Below are 25,802 nucleotides of genomic sequence, written 5' to 3'. Positions count from 1 at the left end.
GGATATAGATTTGTGCCTGCTCAAGCAATTTTACAATTTGTTATACACTTAACTATTTTATTTTTTCCTCTGTTTAATAATAATTTACTGTGTTTGCAAATTCAATTAATGTAAGAGTGGTTTTAATACAGTAGCACTTTTTCTGAAGGAAGGACATATTTTGAGAGAAAAAAACTCTCCCCTATCCCCCTTGTGCAAAAAGATTTCTTCGGGCTGATGGTACTTGGAGTTCCTCCAGGCAGCTAGATGCTGCATTATTCCTTGATAAGTCTAACAAATGACTTTTTTTTTTTTTTGTGAACTTGATTAGTTTCTGAAGAACAGATACAACTAGCTGTTGAAATGGAAAGTGCTGAAATGAGTGTTTTTATCCCATCAAAATCTTGGATTAGCTACCTAGCCCAACTGAATATAACTGCTGTTCAGATTAATGAGGCAGTATTCTAGTATCTCCTCTGTAATTAAACACTTTTCTGGTTGAATACAGTATTAAAGATGCACCAGACGTTGAAACCTCAGTGGTGAAATTTAAAACTGCTGAAATTGGAGGGGTCAGCTGTGAAACACAAATTTGTCTGCAGCATGGGTAATTCATTTATAAAATGTGTTTCAAGAATAATTTGGCTTATGTTGGGGATGTTGGATATTTATATTTTTTTTCTTATCATTCAGTCATTCTAAACTTGAGAATTTTTCTCATCAGTTCCCAAGTAAAAGTAACATAATGTGCACTTGTTTCCAGAACTACCTTTTCTGACCTTTCACAAGATGATAATTGCAGTACTAGTAGGCTTAGAAGACTTGTTAAAAAAATTAAGCTTATAAAGTACCAAAAAATGCCCCTGTGCTTGCTGGTGTCAATTTCAAAATTAACATTTTGGTTCATGTGCTTCTAATAATCATTGACCCTTACTTCATGTGCTTTCCACAGGAAATGAATACAGCAGAAATTACTTTGACCTGCTGATGGATGAGGAAATAAACCCAAGGCAGTGTGGGATGGAGGTCAGTGAAGAAGGTGAGGCAGAATTAAGTATGTAATTTTGGTGTCAGAATATTCTTTTCCATTCATGAAAATTAGGTGACAAAGATCACATATGCAGTTCCATTTAAATATTGAGGTTTACAATTTAAATGATAAGTCTTACCTGCTCTGGACATGATAGGCAGTATACATAGTCTTTGATCAAAGACAGTGATTTAATGGCTGGTAAAACTGAGGCTGTGCTATATTCACTCAGCTTATTATAGCAATAACAATGAAGCACACTCCAAGAAAACTGTCTACCCTGTGTTCTCTTTAATTAACCTACTTAGTCCAGCTTTTTTGCATCCCAAAGTCCTTGTTTGAGAACAATTTTGTCATTAAGATGAACTTCTGCTTGCCTAACAGAAGAGAAACCCCAAGATCTGTAACAGTTCTCAGCATAACAGGAGGCCTCTTTTGGTTTTCTTTTCACCAGTTTAGCCAAGATATTTAGCTTTGTTGTCTGTGGGTACAAGGAGTAGGAGGGCATGACTCTGCGGTACTGGGAGAACAGAAGTTATGCATAGGTATGAGAGAGATTAACCAGGGGGTATTGTCTTTTGCTTTGAGATGAGGAAATTCTCCTTCGCTTTTAGATAAAAAGGGTGGGAACGGGCCTGCCTGAATTTGCATGGACTTAAGTAAGAACATCGTCATGGTAATGAAGTTCTTAGCTGTGCACTGAATGTTTTGGCCCAGCTCCTGTTAAACAACTTGATAGCACGCAAGACTGTTTTCCACATTTTTACCTTCCTGGCCATTCACTTTTTCAAACCTTGTGATTATTTCTACTGCAGAACCTCTCTAGAGACACAGTTGTAGTCAAATGTAGAAAAAAAATTGTGTAGATCTGAAAATTTGTCTACTGCAATATCTCAAAATGGTTCACTTTGGAACTCATGACATTTTTTATTTTGAGTAGATATCAAGATTTTAATTTTTGAGGCAAAAACACGTGACTGAGAAAAAAAGCAGGCTCTAGTACACATCAGTAACTTGAATTTCTGTGTACTGGTGAAAAAAAGATGATGATTTTAGGTTTATCAAGGGCAAATCACATACAACTCTAATTTCCCCATTACAACTGTAGGACAACAACATACCTTAGAAGTCAACTTCTGTCTCAGAATTTTTAAGTGAAAGAGTTTTTCTTGTCAATGCTGCTTTGGTTCATCTTATGAATATGCTTCACGAGTTATGATTTGCTTCATATCCAGGGAATAATTTTTTTTTTTAATTATAATTTGGAACAAATGAAAGCTCTAAGACAGTCCATCCAGTTGTGGGTGGTGGAGGAAGAGAGTTAGGTTTAGGCACTTGCATATCAGACCAGACTTGAGGTCTTTGCATGGCTGACCTTTGGTGCTCTTCCTTTTTCTTCCCTGGCAAAACTCTCACTCAGAGGTTAGTGAAAGGCCTCTTTATTGCAAGCTTGTTAGGGATGGTGCTGGCCTCAGGCTGGCTGTGCTGAGATCTGCAGAACAGCTAGAGCAATTAAAATGCTGTAGTGACCAACACCTCTGCCAAAAGCAATGGTAGGTTGCAGGTTGGATGGAAGCATTTCTTTGAGAGAAATAATGCATACCTGCATGTCACAAATGTGACATTCCATTACAGAAATTAATAATTTTATTGGCCTCTTCGTCTTTTTCTTAGATTACCTCCCCACCTTTCTCTTAATATTTGAAGCTGTAGTATGCTGTGGAGAATTCTGTTCTTTCTACTTATTTACATTTTCTTATCTTCTGTGAGTCATGTTTTGCCTAGAACCTTTTGGACTACATGTTGAAGGCAAGACACTGCAGTTTTAGGTGAATTTTTCTTTGCTTTCTCTTGTATAGTCCATTTTGGAACCAGGCAGAAAAACAGAATGGTTCTCAGAAACACAACAGAGCTTCACTAGAGTTTATCTAAAGACCTAAAATACCTAGCTATTTGAAGTGTTTGTGTGTAATATCTTTTTTCCTGGAATAATATCTTTTACAAAATGTAGAATTCCCCATGGTTTCCTCCTGAATTTTGTAGTATAACTAAATCAAAATGGAGCCAGTGAAGTTAGTGTGGGGGCGTCATAATGTGAGTTTCACGGTCTTTCCGTGAATTTGTCCATCCCTTAATCTGATGCCAGACATCTCAACAACTAATTATCCCATATACTCACAAATGGTTCTATGCCTGGTTTCTGTCTTTTCCTTGTAGAAGTGTTAAATAAGTGGAACTGCATTTGTATGTATTGGACAGAGTTAAAAAAGAACAGTCAGAACTGTAATCTCGTCCTGGATGGTCATCCTCTGATTGGAGACCACATGCAATCACCTTCTCTTTCCATCTAGCCATAAGTGGCCACTAACAAGAGACAGAAGCAGAACAAGATGAAGAATTCTGTGCACACTTTAGAGTTACATACCTCTTATGACTAAACCAAGTCAGAACCAAAGAGAATAGCCAGTAAAAAACAAATCTTCAGACACTAACTATATTGTACAATGTTAAATATAATTTCAGTGAGTTCATAGGGGATTCTTTAATTGGTTGTTCTGTCAAAATTGAGATATTAGCAATTATCTTTTCTATACTTGATAAATAAAGCTCATTCTGGAAATTTGAGTTGATAATGCCCTGAGAAAAAACAACCCCCCATTATGGATTTTTCTTTCCTCCTCTACCCTCAAGGGAACATTTCATTTAAAAAGAGTCACTCTATGTCATTTGTAGGTAAAAAGTTCGCCTACCTTAGGTACACTTCTTTAGTCTTCTACCAGCCTACTTTCACTGATGACTTAGAAAGCCAGAGTCTGGGTGACATGGAGAGAAGAGTCTCAGCTGGTCATTTCTCTCTTAAATATAGATATTTGAAGTGATTTTAGGTCTCATGGAAAAAGGTACATATGTGTGTGTGACCCTTGCTCTGTTTAAAAATCTGTAGATGTTATTGGGAATTTGAACGACAGACCTGCAGCATATTGTAATGCCATAGCATATTGTAATGTCTTCTCACACTAGATAAAATGTTATCTTTATGGACAGCAAGGTAAAATTTTTAATAAATATCCAAAATCATATTAGAGAAGAAATGAGGTACTTTGATTTTTATTATGAGTCAAATAGAATTCATCTGGCAATTTGAATATAAATAGTAATTTCAACTAGTTTATTAGCAGAATTAGAAAACCGGTTTCAGTACGGACCAAGATATAATATTGATCACCCTGGAAAAGTGCGCAATTAAATATTTTTTATTTTAAACTCTGTCATAATTCAGAAGAAAATGACAGCTCTGCAATGAAGCTATCATTATAAAAACTAATCTTTGTGTTTCAAAGGGTTTCTTTTGTATTTGTATGTTTATTTATAGTTCAAAATAACATTCCATGAAATACTACTAGAAGAAACAAAGAAACAATAGATATCTTACTTTTTTTTCCCAAAAAGATCCTGTGAAATTTGAGGAGCAAATCCTATATGGTAAACTGATGAATTTTCTAGAGGAAGAAAGCGAGATGGTGGACTCCCAAGGTAAATAACAAAACCATTTGCATAAAGGAAGACAAAACTCTCTTGTGTCTGGATGTGGGGAGGAGAGTGGGTAATCCATCCCCTTGAACTCAGAAGCAAAAAGGATATTGATTTTAATGCGAGCCTGTAAAACCTTTTCCCCCAAATGTTTTCATTTTGAGTTGCATTTATGTGGTTTTTAAGCGTAACTTCAGTGGCATGCTTTCTTTAGACTGCTTCACTGTATGTTGAATTCCACCCAAACAAATGAAGATTGGAAAAGTCCTTGCTTATGTACTTAACGCTAGAAATCTAAGTCCTTATTTAAGCATCCATAAATGGGTGGTCTATTTGTCAGATGTACTGGTCATGTCATACAGTATTTGAGGTTATCTTCACAAGGATTTACACTAACAGATAAGTTAGTCTTTTTGTGGCTTTGTGAGAAATACCAAATGGATGTTCCATCTACAGTAGAAACAATAAAGAGTAAGAGAAAATATTTATTTACCTCCAGACAACATCTTTACTTTGGCTGTACTTATTTTTGCAGCCATTTTTAACATCCACTTGATTCATGAAAGTGCTACCACCACAGCCTTTACAGAAGGTACGTGCCTGCTGTTCTCCTAGGCTTCATCCTAGAATAAGAGATGTGTAAACAATCCTCAGCTCATGGCCACCCTTTTGTTTTTGGGTATTCCCCTCAGTCTGTCCTCTCCCCACCCACCCCAACCCTGTTTCCAGTCTTTTGTGCAAAATTATTTTCTGTTCTTTGTACTGTATGGGGCTTCTAGTCATATTTTATTTTCTCAGCACTTACTCTGTCAGAGGGACAGAACAAGCTGTTGGCTACAGCACTGGAGCTCCAGGAGCTGCAACATATTTCTTGACAATTGAGCTTGTAAGCAACTTTGTTCTAGAAGAGCTAAAGGATTTCATTGGCCTGGGGTTGCGAAATCCCTTGAGCTGGCACTGGTCATATCAGTAACATCTTTGAAACCTATTTTGTCTTATTTTAAATGCAAGGAAAAGAAAGTACAAGCATAGCTAAATTCATGCAGATAGTTTAAGCAAAAAGCTTTAACAAATTATTAGTAAGTCCCACATCGGTGCATGTTGACGTGGAGCTCCTCATTGCTGAGAAAGCGTACATAAATGCTGCAGGTTAATTGCTGCTTCATACAACAACATAGATTAAATAAAAAAAACCAACCAAACAAAAAAAAACAAAACACATGCTTGGCTGTGGTGAAGTCAGTGTTGATTCTATAAGAAAGATGGTCATGGTGCCTCTACCTGTAGTACTTATGTTGTCCCCCTCTACCAATATTTATAGCATTTCATGGTCTTCAATAGCTGTAATCTGTTTAAAATATCCCTGTGTGATTAAGGAAAACGTCCTAATGTAATTTATAGGCTGCCCCCAGGTAGGGACCGGTATTCTTTCCATTAGTGTTTTGACAGTTAGCTGCTGGGGCTGGGACTTCCCCTGAAGTCATGGGAAAGGCGGAGAGAAGGTCTTTCAGACAGTGGTTCAGCCCACCTCACACATGCACCTCTTAATTAAACAGACTAATTACACTGTAGAAGCAGTTCCTCTCTTTTTCGTTGGTCTTTAGAAGGGTCTTGGACAACTTACTTAGACTTGACCAAAACAATTTGAATGCATGTGGTGTGCTTTGATGATGGCGATCTCACTTTGAGGCTGCTGAGGGGGTGGGCATCATGCTCAGACTCATCCCTGGAGCCCTGACCTTGCTGCCAGCTCACTGATTTAATTCAAAGGCAAGCAAAACTACTGACAGGTGTGTCTTGTACTCCACAAGCACATCAGAGCTTTTGTGAATGCTATGAATGCGGGAACTCCAGCAGCCTGCTGCTGTCTTCTCTCTCAGCACTTTTATTTCTTAAAAGAACCATAACGGATATCAGAGGTAGTGCTGTGGATGATGGAATGCTCCACCGAATCCTGGCTGAATTTGTTTCTGAGGTTCTTTTTGGCTTTGGTGAATAAAACCCTGAAAAGAGCAGGATTTTCATGAGGAAAAAAGGCTTGTGCAGTCTCCACCTCTGTATGCATGTATGGGCTATATTATTTCTGCTTGTCTGTGGTTCTTCCTACAAATTTTTGAATCTGTTTTCCTCCCCACACCCCCTCCCCCAGCTCTTTTTTTTTTTTTTTCCCCCACAGAGCAATTCTCACAAGTCTGACTTCCCTACCAGTTTTTATGGAAGTGGGCAGCTGAGCAGAGCAGACAAGCATTATTAATGTCTCCACTGAGGGAAAAGCTAATATGGGAGCTTGACCCTTATTAGACATCAGAAAATCCATAGAAATCTAGGATTCATTTGGTTCCACTCTTACAGTTTTTTTTTTTTTTTAATTTGAGCACTGAACTGAAAAATCACAGTCATACAGTCCTAATTAATAGATGATCCCCAAAGGAAAAGAAAGAAAGTGGCTCTCAGAACTTATATCATTGCATACTTACAGCATTTTTCCACTGAGTAACCTGTTGGTCACTCCTGTGGTATGTATTAGATCATATTATAAGAAATCTAAAGGACAATATTGGTTGTCTGTTTTTTTTATAAGATTGTGGTCCGTGTATGTTTAAAATGATGCCAGGTGCCATATCATAGAAAACAGTTTTTATTATATTATGCTTTGGCAGCAAGAGAAAAATTAAAGTAAAATGTTTTGCAGGATTACAATTGTTTGGAGGCCTTTGGTGATGTTCTCTTTTAGCTACAGTTTATACAGTCTTCTAGAACCAAGTAGCCAAAATGCATTTTCCTTGTGGAGTTTATAGGTACTTTATACCTTCAAACCTTTGTTGAGGTATAATATGCTGTTGAACCTGTCCTTTAAATTTTCATCTCAGTATTCAAACCACTGCTATGATGGACAAGTGCAGGTGTAAATGGAGTTACAAGCAGCCAAGCTAATACTGGATACATTATTTTAATTTTTAATTTTTTTAACTGTGTTTAAATGACCGTATGTATTTTTTCACCAAATATTTTTCAAATCTAAACCATAATTTATGTTTGCATTTTTAGCAGTTACTTCCCTTGAAAAGGCTTTAGAAAATGTTATCTCTCTTCTTTTCTTCTTTTTCCACAAAACTCTTGCTAATGAGCCTGGTGTCTTCCAACCAAATCGAATTCACTTGATAGAATTTCTCACAAACATAACAAACACCAAAAGAAATAGTCAATTCTAACAAATCACTGTATGGTTGCATTTGCAGACTGAATGTTTTTATTCTTTTTATATATAAAGACTATCTACACCCAGAGGATCTGAGATAGGAATGTACTGTCCCTTCCATGATGTAAGCTTGCACTGCTCCTGTGAAAGCAGTAAGTCAAATGATTTATACCAGCTGAGCATATATCCCATTGTGTCAACACAGTATGGAAGGGAACAGGCAATGCTGCATCCTCTGCTGTTGGTAATGTTTTCTTTTCCAGCACTTCCTGGATTTTTTCTGTGCTAACCAAACCCTTAATGTTACAGTAAATTTAAATGTAAATATCTTTTTTTTTTTAATCTTTTTTTTTTTTTTCTGTTAATAGTTGTAGGTCAAATCACTTTTCGTTAGGTTTGTAAGATGCTACATGAAGAGATTCTGTGTTCCGTAAGGTAATGGTTTCAGTTGTTTATATCTACTGTACACTTCCCCTAACATGATTTTGAATTTATATCCTGTTGTAATTAAATAAAAAACTACTTCCTGTGTGTTGGTGGCACTGAGGTGATTTAAGTACTCAGGAGGCTCAACAATTAAAGTCATTAAACAATGAGTACTGAACAAAACTAAAAATTTTAATGGCCTTAGTTTTATCTTTCCTTTTCTGGTCTTCATTAGAGAATGAGAGACTTCAAAGAGGCAGGAGAAAAAAATCTTTTAACTGTTTTCATGTCTTAGGATGGACAAAGAGGAGGGCAAATAACTAGATATGCCATTTCCTTGCAGAGAAAGCCAGAGAGAACTATAAAAACATGCACTTATGCACAGAAATATGAAGTCAGATGTGGACAGCCTGATATGTCATATCTCAGTGATCTTAATCTAGAGAAATGAGCAAAAATAATTGTCTTTAATATGCGTACTGTAGCAGATATCAATGAGAAGATATGTTTTTAAGTAGCATATTGAATTGGAGTAAAGAAAGGAAACAGTTTGTCTGTGAGGCTAGCTTTATGAATGGAGTTTATTTTTATGTATATACAGCACGTACCTTTTGGTTCTGCATACATCATGGCAGTGAAATCAATGGAATGATGTGGGTGAGAGCAGAACTGGACCCAATTAATTAGGTGGGAGTTGCACGCATGCACCTCAGGAAGGAATCTGATCCTCTTGGGTGAGTGGGAGGAAGACGAAATGCTCGGTATGGTTCCCTTAGGGAGGAACCTAAGCCTCCCTTACAATTGAAGTTATTCCTAATCTTCCCCAGCAGTGAAAGCCAAAGTCATTCCAAACCAAAATTCCTTTAAGATTTACTGGGAAGAGAAGTGACCGTAGAGATGCAGAGCACCCCTTTTCGAACCTGTTATGGAAAAAGCTGCACATGCTACCTTTGTTCCTGATGTCGCTCTTGAGGATAGTATTCCATATTCTTGGTAATGGTACTAGGAATCTGCCAGTGTTTTCATGGTCATTCATTTCTATTCATTTTACAGCATACACATCATTGTCTTTAAATTTTGGTGGGCCAAACATCGCAAATGAGGGGTACAAATCAATGAATGAAATCTCATTTGCTAAGTGAGAATCTGCCACTTTTGTTTCAAGCAGCCCCTGTCACCAGTGAAGATTTTTCAGATTCCGTGATGCCTGTCAGCTTCAGTAAGACACGTGACCTTCACAGGGAGCTTGAAGATGAAGTGATTCCTTCATATATCAAACAGTTTGAGAGAGATGTTCAGGATGACATAATTCTGCTTGGCAGCTTTTCACCGGAACAGGTCAGAGATAAGAACTATAAGACAATTTTATCACTGGCTTCATAACATGATGCTAGCTTGTTAACCTTGTACACCCTAATTCTATTTCCCTGCCTAGCGATACATATGCTGTGAAGGAAACAGGTAACCTATTTCATGGGTCAGCTTTATGTCTCTGGAACTTTGCTAAGCTAGCAGCAGAGCCTTTATCTTTGTCTCCATTTCAATATGAAAAAAAATAGATTGCATTCACTGCTCCTTTCCTAAATAGTGGGGTGTCTCTGACTGCTCCACAGTAAATATTGCAATTGAGTTTCAATCAAGAGTCTAAGCTTAGGATATCTCTCTCTGACAAATTTAACAGAAGCTTATTCATCTATCAACAAGGAAGTTCAGATTGGAACCCAGGAAGGATTTATGTAACAATATTTATTGTAGAGAAGCTAAAATTATTCTCAATTTATAAATCTGTTGTGTAAGGCTTCCTATGGTTTTCCTTCTGTCATTTCACAGTCTGAAGAGACAAAGTCAGGTTTAGGTTGACAAAGGTACAAATTTTCAGGGCTGAAATGATTCTTTGGGCACCTAACTACCATTTGTCCCTTTGAAAAATCTCATACCAAGACAAGGGGACAGGAAAAGAGATTAACGGATGAATCTATCATTTTTAATTAGCAACATGAGAACAGTGCACTGGCTCTGATGGGCTTAAAATAGGCTATCCAGTGACTGATGGTGATCTAAGCTTTCTTTTATTTTCAGAGGAAATTTCTTTGAATTTTTTCATTGTAGGACTAAGCCTCATCATTGCCTTGCTCATGTTGGTGGGGGGCACAATTTCCTTCTTTGGTGCTTCTGTCTTAATCCTGGTGTGGCTGTATTTCCTTCCAGCTGACTTTTTCGTTGCTGTATGCATCATGCGTAAAAGGTGGTTTAGGGAATATTGTACAGAGAACACAAAATGGGAGGAAAAGGAAGGGAAAAGGGCTCAGTACCAAGAAAGTCACCCGCTCCTTGGCAATGATGGACAGGAAATCTGGGAATAGTTGAACTTGGGATACTGCTCCTTTCCAGAAGAGGTTATAGTGTGTTGAGAGTCTGTACTTCAACTAAGTTTGGGTTATTTTGTTGTCTGCAAAGGCTCAAGTCTCTGTGACACCTGAAGGAACACAACAGGTTTGTCAGTTCTGTGTTCAGACGCCTTCTGAACAGAGTCATTGGGAAGCTGTTAGAATCATAGAATCATAGAATATCCTGAGTTGGAAGGGACCCTTAAGGATCATCAAGTCCAACTCTTGATACCGCACAGGTCTACCCAAAAGTTCAGACCATGTGACTAAGTGCACAGTCCAATCTCTTCTTAAATTCAGACAGGCTCGGTGCAGTGACCACTTCCCTGGGGAGCCTGTTCCAGTGTGCAACCACCCTCTCTGTGAAGAACCCCCTCCTGATGTCGAGCCTAAATTTCCCCTGCCTCAGCTTAACCCCGTTCCCGCGGGTCCTGTCACTGGTGTTAATGGAGAAAAGGTCTCCTGCCTCTCGACACCCCCTTACAAGGAAGTTGTAGACTGTGATGAGGTCTCCCCTCAGCCTCCTCTTCTCCAGGCTGAACAGGCCCAGTGACCTCAGCCGTTCCTCGTACGTCTTCCCCTCCAGGCCTTTCACCATCTTCGTAGCCCTCCTCTGTACACTCTCCAACAGTTTCATGTCCTTTTTATACTGTGGTGCCCAGAACTGCACACAGTACTCGAGGTGAGGCCGCACCAGCGCAGAGTAGAGCGGGACAATCACCTCCCTTGACCTACTAGCGATGCCGTGCTTGATGCATCCCAGGACACGGTTGGCCCTCCTGGCCGCCAGGGCACACTGCTGGCTCATATTCATCTTGCTGTCTACCACGACCCCCAGATCCCTCTCTTCTAGGCTGCTCTCTAGCGTCTCATCGCCCAGTCTGTACGTGCAGCCAGGGTTTCCCCGTCCCAGGTGCAGGACCCGGCACTTGCTCTTATTGAACTTCATGCGGTTGGTGATCGCCCAGCTCTCCAACCTATCCAGATCCCTCTGCAAGGCCTTTCCACCCTCATTCGAGTCCACAACTCCTCCAAGTTTGGTGTCATCAGCAAACTTGCTCAAAATACCTTCTATTCCTACATCCAGATCGTTTATAAAAATATTGAAAAGTACCGGCCCTAAAATGGAGCCTTGAGGGACCCCACTGGTGACCGCCCGCCAGCCTGACGCAGCCCCATTTACCATAACCCTTTGGGCCCTGCCCATTAGCCAATTGCTCACCCATCGTATGATGTTTTTATTTAGCTGTATGGTGGACATTTTGTCCAGTAGGATCCTATGGGAAACCGTGTCAAAAGCCTTGCTGAAGTCCAAAAAAATCACATCAGCTGGTTTCCCTTGGTCCATCATACGGGTGATCTTATCATAAAAGGAAATCAGGTTAGTTAGGCAGGACCTGCCCTTCACAAACCCATGCTGGCTGGGACCAATGACTGCTTTGTCCCCCAGGTGAGCCTCAATAAGTTCGAGAACCATCTTCTCCATGATTTTACCAGGCACTGATGTGAGACTGACAGGCCTGTAATTGCTAGGGTCTTCTTTCTGACCCTTCTTGTAAATCGGCACAACATTTGCCAGCTTCCAGTCTACCGGGACCTCTCCAAATTCCCAGGATCGTTGAAAAATAATTGAGAGAGGTTCCGCGATGACGTCTGCCAGCTCTTTCAGCACCCGGGGATGAATCCCATCCGGACCCATGGACTTGTAGGGATCCAGGTGGAGTAGCAAATCCCACACACGTTCAGGGTCGGTTGGGAGTTTGTCATCCCCACCGTCCCAGCCCTCTAGCTCAGGGCACCCTGGGTCCCGAAGCCCATCATCGGCATTGAAGACAGAGGCGAAGAAGGCGTTAAGCGTCTCTGCTTTGCCTATGTCATTGTCTGTGAGGAGACCTTCCCTATCAAGGAGCGGCCCTATGTATTCTTTAGTTCTCCTTTTTCCATTCACATATCTGAAAAAGCCCTTTTTATTTTCTCTCACAGACACAGCCAGCTTCAACTCTAGGTGTGCTTTGGCCACACGAATTTTCTGCCTACAAACACGAACGGCATCCCTGTATTCTTTCCATGACACCTGGCCCTCCTTCCAGTAGCGAAACACTCTCTGTTTCCGCCTAATCTCCATTAGAATGTTCCTGGTCAGCCACGCCGGCCTCCTGCCCCGCCTGCCTGACTTGCGATATTTAGGAATTGCTTGATCTTGTGCTTCTAGGAGGCATCGCTTAAAGAATGTCCAGCACTGGTGGACATCGAGGCCTTTAAGAGCAGTTTCCCAGGGGACCTTGCTGACTAGTTCCCTGAGCAGCCTGAAGTCCGCTTTCCCCATATCTAGGGATGAGGTTTTGGTGGCACTTTTCTTTCTGTCACCGTAAATTTTGAACTCAACCACTTCATGGTCGCTTTGACCAAGGCGGCCACCAATCACCACATCTCCCACCAGACCCTCTCTGTTTTCTAGCAACAGGTCTAGGAGGGCACCTTTCCTAGTTGGCTCCGTTAGCACCTGCACCAAGAAGTTATCATCTAGGTGCTTCATGAACCTCCTGGACTTGCTCGTGTCAGCCGTGTGGCACTCCCAGTTAACGTCTGGCAAGTTGAAGTCCCCCATAAGGACAAGGGGAGTTAATCTCGAGGCCTCTCTTAGTTCTGTAAAGAATAATTTATCGGCGCTATCGTCCTGGCCAGGCGGTCTGTAATAGACTCCCACAACGACATCCCCTTTATTCGTTCGTCCCTTGATCCTTACCCAGAGGCTCTCAACTTTGCCATCTCCGACCTGAAGTTCCACACAGTCCAGCCCCTGCTTCACATACATCGCCACCCCACCACCTCGCCTACCCTGCCTGTCCCTCCTGAAGAGCCTGTAACCATCTATCGCAACACCCCAGTCACAGGACTCATCCCACCAGGTTTCGCTTATGCCGATGATATCGTAGTTGCGGGACTGGGCCAGGACTTCTAGCTCATCCATTTTATTCCTCATACTGCGTGCGTTCGTGTAGAAGCACTTCAGGTGCGTCTCCTTACACTCAGCACCTTGTGGATCTGCCCGAAGGACCTCACTGGCACCCAGCCCCTCTGATTCTAGCGTACCTTCCCTTAGGTCTTCACCGGCGTGCCTGGTTTTAGCCCCTTCCCCCTTCGACTCTAGTTTAAAGCCCTATCTATCAGCCCTGCCAACTCCTGACCAAAGATCCTTACCCCTCTCCGAGAGAGGCACATCCCATCCGGTGCCATCAGGCCCTGTGTAGCATAGACCTTCCCGTGATCAAAGAACCCAAAGTTCTGCCGGTCACACCAGTCTCGAAGCCACGAGTTTATGTGAACAGCACGCCTTTCAGCTTCGATCCCCCCTATCGGAAGGACAGAGGCAAACACAACCTGCGCCCCTGATCCTCTAAGTAGTCGCCCCAAATCCCTAAAGTCTCTTTTGATCGCCTTCGGACTTCTCGTTGCTACTTCATCGCTACCAGCCTGAAAGACCAGTAGCGGGTAGTAGTCAGTGGGCCGTACCAGGCGCTGGACTTTCTTGGCAAGGTCTCTCACCCGAGCCCCAGGGAGGCAACAGACTTCTCTGCGGGTTGGGTCCGGTCGGCATATCGGTCCCTCTGTCCCTTTCAGAAGGGAGCCCCCCATAACAATAGCCCTTCTTTCTTTTTTGAAGGATGATGTGGCAATGCGGTGTGTAGGTCGCCTTGTCTTAGGCGCCCCCTCCAGCTGGGACGGGTTTTTATCTACTTTATCATTCGGATTGTCTTGTTCTAGTCCTTCATATCGATTATTTAAGGGTAGATGAGAAGGTGAGGTGGGCAGAGAGAGGGCTGGCCTACCACCCCGAATAGGCACCTGCCTCCATTCCCCCCCTTGATCTAGGTCTCCTCCCGCTGCCTGGCAGGAGGAGGGAACCTCCGTCTTCTGCATAACAGGAGACGCCTGTGCTGTGGCAGGCTCATGAGCCTGCCTCAGAGAGGGTAGAGTGCACCTCCACCAGTCAATTTCCATCTCCAATTCCCTGATGCTTCTGAGCCTGTTCACCTCCTCCCGGAGCACCGCTACCTGGCTACCTTAGGCTCACTTAGACCTACTTATTGTATTTCTATGTTATTTTCTTCCAAAGGAAAGTAAGTCTTTATTTAACATGATTGAGCTGGTCTATCATCAGCTTGCAGATAGGGACTCAGTGCTTTATACTACACAGAAAAAGTCTTGAATGCCTGTGTTTCCTGTCCCTTCCTGCCATGCATCTCTGACTTCAGCTGTCCAAGTCCTATACTGATGTGGTATCAGGTGCTACATCCACATCACGCAATGCTGAGTGTAACAGGAGGATCACTATAAAATCTATACTGGTTTCTAAATCAGCATTGTATACATCCATCCTTACCTTGGAAGCACATAGAAATGGGTCTTTCAGCTTCTATCAACAGAAAGCAGAAGGTGACATTGGAAACTGGGGTTGCAAACATACACCCCTTATGTCCTCCTAGTATTCCAATAGATCTAACAAAAATGTGAGCACACTCTGCTCTTCTTTAATAGACCTTCTGTCTGTCTGCTTTAATCTGTGAATATACACCTGTAGCACTGCAGTACTGAGGCTCTTATGCAGCAGTTGTGCATTCAGAGTGCTGTCTTATTCTTCAGAATCTGCCACTGCCATCTTTGGGATGCTTCCGACTTTTGTTGCTTGAATGCATGTTTATTGGTTTGAAAAATCTTTAATTTTCTGCATAGTATTTACTTTGTATTGAGAAAAAATCCTTCCCTTCCTTCTACAGGTTTAGTGAGTAACAGATATACTTTAGCCAGCATAATTTATTATTAGTTAATTTAATCTGCCATAATGACATGAAGTGAGCCTGAAACAAGCTTCTATCAATTTTGCTGTTAGAGGTAACATAATATTTTCAAATGTCTACCAAACTGAGTAATTAACCCTCAGGCTGAGTGAAGGAGTCTAATAGACATCTCTCTCACATTGCTTTGCTTTGACAAAATGAAAACAAAACGTGGGAGCCCAAGGGTTAAAAATAGAAAGCGAGAGTTTATGATGCATGAGAAAAGTTTTATACCTGAGGTTCAGAAACACACTTGAGCTGTTGCTGCTTCTTTTTAGGCTGCCAAAAATTTCCTCCAGTGAGGCATCTGATTTGCAATAGGGCTTTGCTGGCATTGTTGGCACAGACAACATCCATGTATTAACTTTCTATCCCATAGTTCATTGCTTTTCTTCTTTGCTTTGTAGCTTCATGGTAAATGGGTGGCTTTTGTTTAAACATCAACTCAGTGCATGACATCACCATGATTAAAAGTTTTTGAAACAGCTGCAATTTCAGTAGTTAAAAAAAAAAAAAAAGTTTATGCAAGATTTTACCTCTGGAACTTTAAGCTACAGCTTTATTTCATGTTCTGTTTTGTAAATGTAGAAGCTAATAGTTGAGGTTGGCAAGAAAAAGCATAAGAGGAGATCTGATAGGTTGTTGTAAAGAAAGTATTAGGCAGATATCAACATGCTGTTAACCAGCACATTGAAGAATATTAAATTCTGAATACAGTACTATTTCCTGCGGCCTGCCATGTAGCCTTACAGATTTCAGAAGCCCCAATGACATTTGCTTTTAATAAAGAAAAATAAACTGTATTGAGAGAAAATCATAAATTTGGCCGTGTTACAGTAAAAACTGTGCAGGTACAACCAAAGGAGGCTATGCAGAATGCCACTGAAAACATTCTTTAATGAGATAATCCAGGGATGCATGCTTATGGGAAGGACTTGATTTTACAGAGAAAAGAAATGTGCAGAGGAGAGGCCTGACATAATCCTGGCTTAATGTGTTTGATTAAAGGCAAGATTCTTTCAAAACATGAGAGACTGCTGAGGATGAAGCAAACACTGGTGATTGGGGTGAGTTTGTACTTGATGGGCTTTTGGCAACACAATCTTGCCAATCCTTGATTCAAATGACATGGAAAAGTACCAGATCTAAGATTTCCAGCTGTTTCTGAACTGAGACAATAAAAGCAACTACTCAAGCTTATGAGGGTTCTCAGAAGAAGTTAATAGTGAGGCAATGATAAAGATCAATACTGCCCCAGAAGTCAATAATATCTTTTCTGCTTGACCATCCACTTCCTGCGGCTTGGCCAGTGTTCTTGACTACATATAATTTGTTATCAACTTCTGTCTTTCTCTAAAGGACTCAGCAGCTGCATTTAGCCCCCTGAGCTGGGCATAACACCTTGCAAGACTTGGTCGTTATGACCGTATAGTCAGTTTTGATACAAGACCTCAATGTAAATTAATCAAGAGCCTTTGAAAGTAAAGTGCAAGTTTTGCTCTTAAGTACTATCAATTGAATTATAGTAGTAAGAAATGAGTTATTTGTTGCAGGTGGGTAGTAATAAAATGTTGTCTTTTTTCAAGAGTTTTACATTTTGATTAAACTAATGTTAATGCCTCTGTGCATTAGACCTAGTATTCTTACAGGATCAATATAATCGTTCCTCTGACTCTTTGCCATGTCACAGAGAGATCAGTTTATATGATGGTAGAGTAATCAGTTTTCCTTTGGTTAATAGTGGATAACGTGGGTAAAATTTGGTACTGTGTTAGGCAATAATGAATTTTCCCCCTAACCAGGATTTAATCAGTGGGATCAGACCTCGGTCATATAAAATACAAATGTGCATTTGCTTGCATGTTCTACCCTATTGGAAAACACTGTTATTTACATATAGATGGTACCTGAAGACCTCCTTTCAGCAAAGCTGTAGCTTACTAAGCATTGTACCATCCTGTGTGATCATTCCATGTGAATATGATAATTGCGTGAATAAGTACAATGCAGAATCAGAAGGTAACTTTTGCTCAGATGAAACCTGGCTACTCCTGTTTGACATTTACCAAGATTTTACGTCTGTGATGTTCAAATGAGTCATTTTTGTTTTGTTTTGTTTTGTTTTACTGAGAATTGCAGGTCAAGAATACAAAAGCTTACAGTTTCTCTTACACCCTGCCTTAAAGGTGGGTTACTTTGTTTTCATAAAGCTAGCTATACACTACCCTAATTACTTGAGTGTCAAAGCATCTCCATGGTGTGTTAAAATAATGATTTCTATTCCATTTATGTGAAATAGTAGGAATTTATGGATATCTCCATTTTACTGAGGAAGAGCAAGGATACAGACAGACAAAAATCTACTACACCCATCAGAAGTGCTTAACACCTTATTCTGGAATGTGTTATTAGGACAAGCTCGTCAAATTCATCATAGTCCTGCTAAGTAGACTACTCGAGAACTGCAGAAAAATCACTTCACTGAAATCTAAGCTCGAGGGGAAAAACACAAGGCAAACTTCTCAAAGCCTGGGACATTGGGCTTCTGGCCTTTGGACTTCTGATGTCATAGAATCATAGAATATCCAAGGTCAAAGGCACCATTGGAAGGCACCATCGAGTCCAACTCCTGGGTCTCCGAAGGACACCCCGCCACCCCCCCCCCCCAAATAAAAAAAATAGTTTAAAAAAATCAGATCATGTGTCTGAGAGCGTTGCTTCTTGAAGTCTGGCTGGCTCAGTGCCATGACCATTTCCCTGCAGTCCTGCCTTGTCAGAGTCCATGCTCCTCAGCTGTTGGTCGGCACACATCAGGCAGACTCAAAACCAGACCAGTATGTGTAGCTATGGGGCTTCTCCACTCGTGCAACATGACATTTCCAAATATCTTTATTCTATCAGGCTTGCTCCTGATTCCTCAGCAGGAAGCTTGGGAACCCTCCAGACTTTTAAGGCTCCTTTCCATTGTTTCTGGACTCTCAGATTTACAGGCCTCTTTTGGAGGCAGAGGAGATGGAAAGGGAAGCACAGAAATGAATGTCAACATAAACAGAACTGTGGAAAAGATGTTTTACGTGTTTGTAAAGGATCTGTCATTGTGCTGTCAGGAAACCCATTACACTGATATAGCTGATCTTTTTAATTGCAATTCTCTTTTGATTGCTTTGTTCAGGAGTTATGTGGATTTTAACTAAAGTAAATATTTAGATGGCAGTAATGAAAATCGTGAAAATTTTTCTTTTATTTTTCACTGAAAAGGAGTTCACTTATGTTTTACTGTGTTCTTTCATTCTTTAAGATCAGAAGGGCAATTAAACAACTAAAGCAATTCTTGATATTCTATTGAGCTGGAACAATGAATCGTACAGCTACTGTAAATGATACTGCATTTGCTGCTGCTTAAGATAATCTGACTGGTCAGCTCTCTGGCTCATTATCCTAATACAAACTCAAGTAAGGAAGTCTATTTCTATGGTTCAATAAATAGAGGCAATTGGAAAGATTCTTCAAAGAGAATCAGTGATTGCCAAGCCTTGTTGAAGTTTAAGTGCCTTCATCAAATACTGACCACCTGTTAAAAGAAGCAAATCTCATATGAACATTGTAAAGGAAAGAAAGAACACTACTGACATGTAGAGGCATGAATACAGTAAAAACAAATTTTTAGTTGCTTATATATTCTCCATTTTTTTTTCCAGGGAGGCTTTATTTGTATTTTTAATACATGTGGAGAAAAATGTAGCCCCAGTTGTAGCTAAGTATACTGTTGACTACCTTTTATGACAGCAGACTCTTTAGGAGTGTTAATAGAGTACACAGGTTTTACTGAGTTACAAATAAATTAATTTCTCTAAATATTGTGCCTTTTTTCTTCTGTCATCTTACAGTAGAACTGAATTTGTTGAGAGGAATCTGTGCTGGATGGTACTTTTGAGCTTTGTTTTATGGAATAGAATAATTCAGGTGTAAAAAGACCTCTGGAGGCTTTCTAGACCAACCTCCTGCACAGAACAGGGCTAACACTGAGGTATGTCAGGCTTTTCATGTGTAATCTGAGTTTAAGGGCTTTGGAGTTTTTCACATCAATTTCTTAATTTGAAATATAACCAGATCATCTGTAAGTTGAGGGGCATAGGAATATTGGGAAAGACAATTTAGTTGCATTACATGCATACTAATTTTCTTCACTGTACAAAGGTGGGAAATCATCACTGTTGCTTAACCTGCTGGCAATCTGTTAACATAGTTGGTTTCTCTCACTACTGTAGTAGACCCTTAGACAAGACACAGGTTTCAAGACTAGGTGGTTACATTGAGAACATATACCAAAGTGTATACATTCAATGATGTCTCATCATAGCATGATGCTATGATATCATTGCTCATGTCAGCATTTGGAGAACAAATCAGACAAGGAGAGCTACATTTCAGCTGAAAATATGAACCGATTGTGCATTTCAGTTAAGGTTGAAGAGAGATGGAGCAGGATGGGAAATTCCAGGAGATCATCTGTCCTCTATAGAGAAAAATTGTTAGATGTGGCAACTTGTCATTTTCACTCTTATATTTAAGTCACTTATATACAGTGAACTGTACCTAAAGCGTTGTATCCCTCATGGTAGTTTTCAAATTCTAATGGTAAACCAGTGAATTTCTATTAATTATAAATGGTTCAAGTGTGTCTGCAGACTTGAAATAGACAATGATGTGAGATCAAATACAAATGGAAGTTACTGTGTAAAGCTAAAGCCAATGCTTTTAGATTACAATTAAGGAGGCAAATTTGCAAGGCAGTGTGATGCCAGTTGAAAAAAGGAATGGGGACTGAGAAAGATGTGGGTTGTAACCTCAGACCTAAACATCAGTTTTTATGGGTCCGAAACAAGCAGATTATTTACTATGACTCAGTTTTCACTATCTGCAAAACATACCTAAAAATAGATACCTAATTTAGGGAAGAATAAGAGAATTAAGGGAGTAAATTTGCAAGAGGGACTTTGAAAAGTCTATAGAAACAATAAAAATATTCTGTGCTGAAATTAACAAACATTTTTAAATTAAGGAAGAATGGGGGAAAAAACACCCCCACAGAAAAATCTCGGTATTTCTGATCGGTATTTCCTTTCAGTTTCTCTTCAGTTGTCCATGTCATGGTTCGCTGTCAGTATCCAGAAATTAGAAAAGACTGTAAAATCCTGATTTGTTACATAGCTTATGAATATTTTTTCTTTTATATTTTTAATATAAACTATTTATTTTAGATACATGGATTGACATATTTCACTTGGTTTCCACTGGCATTGCTTGTACTATACAAGCTTATACTGGATAGAATATGTTCCCTAATAAGCTGTAATCAGCATCATGTCTTCGTGTTTAGGCTAAGCTTACCTGGATCTTAGTAGCTGGTGATTTCTAGGCTCATCTGAAGAGATCTGAACTTACAGAGTTTTGACAGGCTGGCACATTTATGCTTAAAGTCTCTTCATCAATGGAAACACCATTGCAGCATTGTATATTTTCAGTGCTCTGCTATGGTTGTCAGACACTCTTGATAAATGGCCTTGCATACACTTACAACATGCTGTAGATCTTGATGAGGACATCAAAGCTTTATGACCTTGATGCTGCATCTTCTCAACTGTGAAATGAGAAGCATTTGAAGTAGTACCTAGTGGTCCTGAAGAAAATACAGGTGGCCTCTCTGCATATGGCATGTTAGAAATGAGAAGGGCAAGTCTTCTGTTATGTGTCTGAAGAGGCAAAATCTTTATTTTGCATGAACTGGGTAGCTCTGCAGCAGAGATCCCTTCAGAATTTTCTTGGTGCCTCTTAAGATAAGTGATTCAAGTTTGTTGTGGTTTAACCCGGCTGGCAGCTAAACACCACACAGCCATTCGCTCACCCTCCCCCCTCCCTCTCTGGGATGGGGTAGAGAAACGGGAAAGTGAAGCTGGTGAGTTGAGATAAAGACAGTTTATTAAGACAGGAATATAATAATAACAATAATAATAATAATAGTGATAATGATAATAGTATTAACAATTATAATGTGTAAGAAAACAAGTGATGCACAATGCAATTGCTCACCACCAGCTGACCGATGCCCAGCCTATCCCCGAGCAGCCGGCCCCCCCACCCCGGCCAGCCACCCCTATATATTGTTTAGCATGACGTCAGATGGTATGGAATACCCCTTTGGCCAGTTTGGGTCAGCTGTCCTGGGTCTGTCCCCTCCCAGCTCCTGCTGCACCCCCAGCCTGCTCGCTGGCAGGACAGAGCGAGAAGCCGAAAAGTCCTTGGCCTGGTGTAAACACTGCTCTGCAACAATTAAAACATCAACATGTTATCAGCGCTCTTCTCATCCTAATCCAAAACATAGCACCCTACCAGCTACTATGAGGGAAAATTAACTCTGTCCTAACTGGAACCAGGACAGATATCCACCCCTTATTCCATACCATTTATGTCATGCTCAGGTTACACTCTTTCCAATACGTTCTAATTAATCACCATTTTCATCTATGATATATAGCAATCATGGTAGTGATGACATACATTATTATATAATAATTAACATACTACAATTCAACTCATGGGCTATTCTCACCCAGTATCAAATCCCCTTGAGGTACACACCGGACCTCCCCATTCTTTTGCATTACCCACCAAGTGCATCCAGGTCCCTGAGCAAAAGCAATTCCACGAATGGGTTTGCCTTTTCCTGAGGCAGGAGTAGCCCAGACTGTTTTACCCAGCATGTTTCTTACGTGCACTACAGGAACTTTATCCCCTTCTACAGTGCGTAACAGGTTTGATTGGGCAGGTCCAGCTCGGTTGGCAGATCCCCTGGTATCGACTAACCAGGTGGCCTTTGCCAAATGTGTATCCCAATTTTTGAATGTCCCAGCACCCATTGCTTTCAGTGTAGTCTTCAACAGTCCATTGTATCGTTCAACTTTTCCAGAGGCTGGTGCATGATAGGGGATGTGATACACCCACTCAATAGCATGTTCTTTGGCCCAAGTGTCTATAAGGTTGTTTCAGAAATGAGTCCCGTTGTCTGACTCAATTCTCTCTGGGGTGCCATGTCGCCATAGGACTTGCTTTTCAAGGCCCAGGATAGTGTTCCAGGCGGTGGCATGGGGCACAGGATATGTTTCCAGCCATCCGGTGGTTGCTTCCACCATTGTAAGTACGTGGCGCTTGCCGTTGCGGGTTTGAGGGAGTGTGATGTAATCAATCTGCCAGGCCTCTCCATATTTATATTTCAGCCATCGTCCTCCATACCAAAGAGGTTTTGACCGTTTGGCTTGCTTGATTGCAGCACATGTTTCACAGTCATGAATAACCTGTGCTATAGTGTCCATGGTCAGGTCCACCCCTCGATCGCGAGCCCATCTGTATGTTGCATCTCTACCTTGATGGCCTGAGGTGTCATGGGCCCATCGGGCTATAAATAATTCACCTTTATGTTGCCAGTCCAGGTCCACCTGAGCCACTTCAGTCTTAGCAGCCTGATCCACCTGCTGGTTGTTTTGATGTTCTTCAGTAGCCCGATTCTTGGGCACATGAGCATCTACATGGCGTACCTTTACAACCAGGTTCTCTACCCGGGCAGCAATATCTTGCCACAATGCCGCAGCCCAGATGGGCTTGCCCCTGCGCTGCCAGTTGTTCTGCTTCCATTGCTGTAACCACCCCCACAGGGCATTTGCTACCATCCATGAATCAGTATAGAGATAGAGAACTGGCCACTTTTCTCGTTCAGCAATATCTAAAGCCAGCTGAATGGCTTTCACTTCTGCAAACTGACTCGATTCACCTTCTCCCTCAGCAGCTTCTGCAACTCGTCGTGTAGGACTCCATACAGCAGCTTTCCATCTCCGATGCTTTCCCACAATACGACAGGACCCGTCAGTGAACAAGGCATATTTCTTCTCATTTTCCGGTAGCTTGTTGTACAGTGGGGCTTCTTCAGCACGAACCACCTCCTCCTCTGATGATATCCCAAAGTATTTGCCTTCTGGCCAGTCCATAATCACCTCCAAGATTCCTGGGTGACTGGGGTTTCCTATTCGAGCCCGCTGAGTAATCAGTGCAACCCACTTGCTCCATGTAGCATCAGTTGCATGATGTGTAGAGGGGACCCTTCCTTTGAACATCCAGCCTAGTACCGGCAGTCGGGGTGCCAGGAGGAGCTGCGCTTCAGTACCGACCACTTCCAAAGCAGATCGAACTCCTTCATATGCTGCCAATATCTCCTTTTCAGTTGGAGTATAGCGGGCTTCAGATCCTCTGTATCCCCGACTCCAAAACCCCAGGGGTCGACCTCAAGTTTCCCCAGGTTCTTTCTGCCAGAGGCTCCAGGTGGGACCATTCTCCCCGGCTGCGGTGTAGAGCACATTCTTTACATCTGGTCCTGTTCGGACTGGCCCGAGGGCTACTGCATGAACTATTTCCTGCTTAATTTGTTCAAAGGCTTGTCGTTGCTCAGGGCCCCATTCAAAAGCATTCTTCTTACGGGTTACTTGGTAGAGCGGGTTTACAATCAGACTGTAATTTGGAATATGCATTCTCCAAAACCCCACGACACCTAGGAAAGTTTGTGTTTCTTTTTTGCTAGTTGGTGGAGACATAGCTGTTCTTTTGTTGATCACATCCTTTGGGATTTGACGACGTCCATCTTGCCATTTTATTCCTAAAAACTGTATCTCTCGTGCAGGTCCTTTAACTTTATTCTGTTTTATGGCAAAACCGGCCTTCAGAAGGATTTGGACTATTTTCTTCCCTTTCTCGAAAACTTCTTCTGCAGTGTCACTCCACACAATGATGTCATCAATGTACTGCAGGTGTTCAGGAGCTTCCCCCTGCTCCAGCGCAGACTGGATCAGTCCATGGCAAATGGTAGGGCTGTGTTTCCACCCCTGGGGCAGCCGATTCCAAGTATATTGGACTCTCCTCCAAGTGAAAGCAAACTGTGGCCTGCACTGTGCTGCTAGAGGGATGGAGAAAAATGCATTAGCGATATCAGTTGTGGCATACCACTTGGCTGCCTTTGATTCCAGTTCATACTGGAGTTCTAGCATGTCCGGCACTGCAGCACTCAGTGGTGGCGTGACTTCGTTCAGGCCACGATAGTCCACTGTTAGTCTCCACTCACCATTAGACTTTCGCACTGGCCATATGGGACTATTAAAAGGTGAATGAGTCTTGCTGATCACTCCTTGGCTCTCCAGTTGACGAATTAGCTTATGGATGGGACTCAGGGAGTCTCGGTTGGTGCGATATTGCCGCCGGTGCACAGTTGTGGTAACGATCGGCACTTGCTGTTCTTCAACCCTCAGCAACCCCACAACAGAAGGGTCCTCTGAGAGACCAGGCAAGGTAGACAACTGTTTAATGTCCTCTGTCTCCAAGGCAGCTATGCCAAAAGCCCAGCGGAACCCTTTTGGGTCCTTGAAATATCCTCTTCTAAGATAGTCTATGCCAAGGATGCATGGAGCATCTGGGCCAGTCACAAGACAGTGCTTTTGCCACTCATTGCCGGTTAGACTCACTTCAGCCTCCAATACAGTTAACGGCTGGGATCCCCCCGTCACACCATAAATACAGATGGGCTCTGGCCCTTTATAGCTTGATGGCATTAGAGTACATTGTGCACCGGTGTCTACCAAAGCCTTATACTTCTGTGCGTCTGACGTGCCAGGCCATCGAATCCACACAGTCCAATAAACTCGATTGTCCCTTTCCTCCCCCTGGCTGGAGGCAGGGCCCCTCTAGTCCTGGTCAGAATCTTCGTTTCTGTGTCTAAAGGACTGCCTGCTGGAAGTTGGAGCAGCAAACTTTTCAGAGAATTCCTTTTTCCCAATTGTTTTCCTTTGCAATTCACGTACCCGTGCCTCTAGGGTCGCAGTAGATTTTCCATCCCATTTTCTCATGTCCTCTCCATGGTCACGTAGGTAAAACCACAGGGTGGCGCGGTGTGTGTGCCCACCATATTGTCTTCCTTGCATAGATGAACGTTTACCCCTAATAGCTGAGACACTGGTTTGTACAGGTGGGGAGGAAAATAATCTCTCTTCAAGTTGGTGGATCTTTTCAGAAAGTTTCTCCAAAGTATTCTCTTTTAGCTGGTGGACACTGTTTCGTTCAGGTGGAGGGGAAGATAATCTTTCTTCAAGTTGGTGGATCTTTTCAGAAAGTTTCTCCAAAGCATTCTCTTTTAGCTGGTGGACACTGGTTCGTTCAGGTGGAGGGGAAGATAAATTCTCTTTAAGTTGGTGGACCTCTTCAGAGAGTTTCTCCACAGCCGAGACACAGGCCTGTAGGGAAGAGGAGAGATTTCCTTCGTACTGCCGGAGTAATTTAGCCACTTCATTCACTGGGGGATTCTCCTCCGCTTTCCAGGC

The 25,802-nt window shown here is 41.7% G+C and overlaps 1 protein-coding gene across 1 annotated transcript in view; it reads left to right on the top strand.

The window, feature by feature from the left end:
* LOC310894603 (uncharacterized protein) overlaps positions 1 to 25,802 on the top strand; it is a 310,402-nt gene that overhangs the window by 126,914 nt on the left and 157,686 nt on the right. The window contains exons 5-8 of the mRNA XM_083824913.1: positions 932 to 1,018; positions 4,460 to 4,543; positions 5,076 to 5,132; positions 9,334 to 9,503. Of these exons, the coding sequence (XP_083681039.1) occupies positions 932 to 1,018; positions 4,460 to 4,543; positions 5,076 to 5,132; positions 9,334 to 9,503 (398 nt within the window). The remainder of the gene's footprint in view (positions 1 to 931; positions 1,019 to 4,459; positions 4,544 to 5,075; positions 5,133 to 9,333; positions 9,504 to 25,802) is intronic.

The sequence above is a fragment of the Anser anser genome, assembly GCF_964211835.1.
Source record: "Anser anser genome assembly, chromosome: 2".
Lineage (NCBI taxonomy): Eukaryota > Metazoa > Chordata > Aves > Anseriformes > Anatidae > Anser > Anser anser.
The sequence above is the reverse complement of the archived record's forward strand: the minus strand, read 5'-3'. Positions and strand labels throughout refer to the sequence as shown.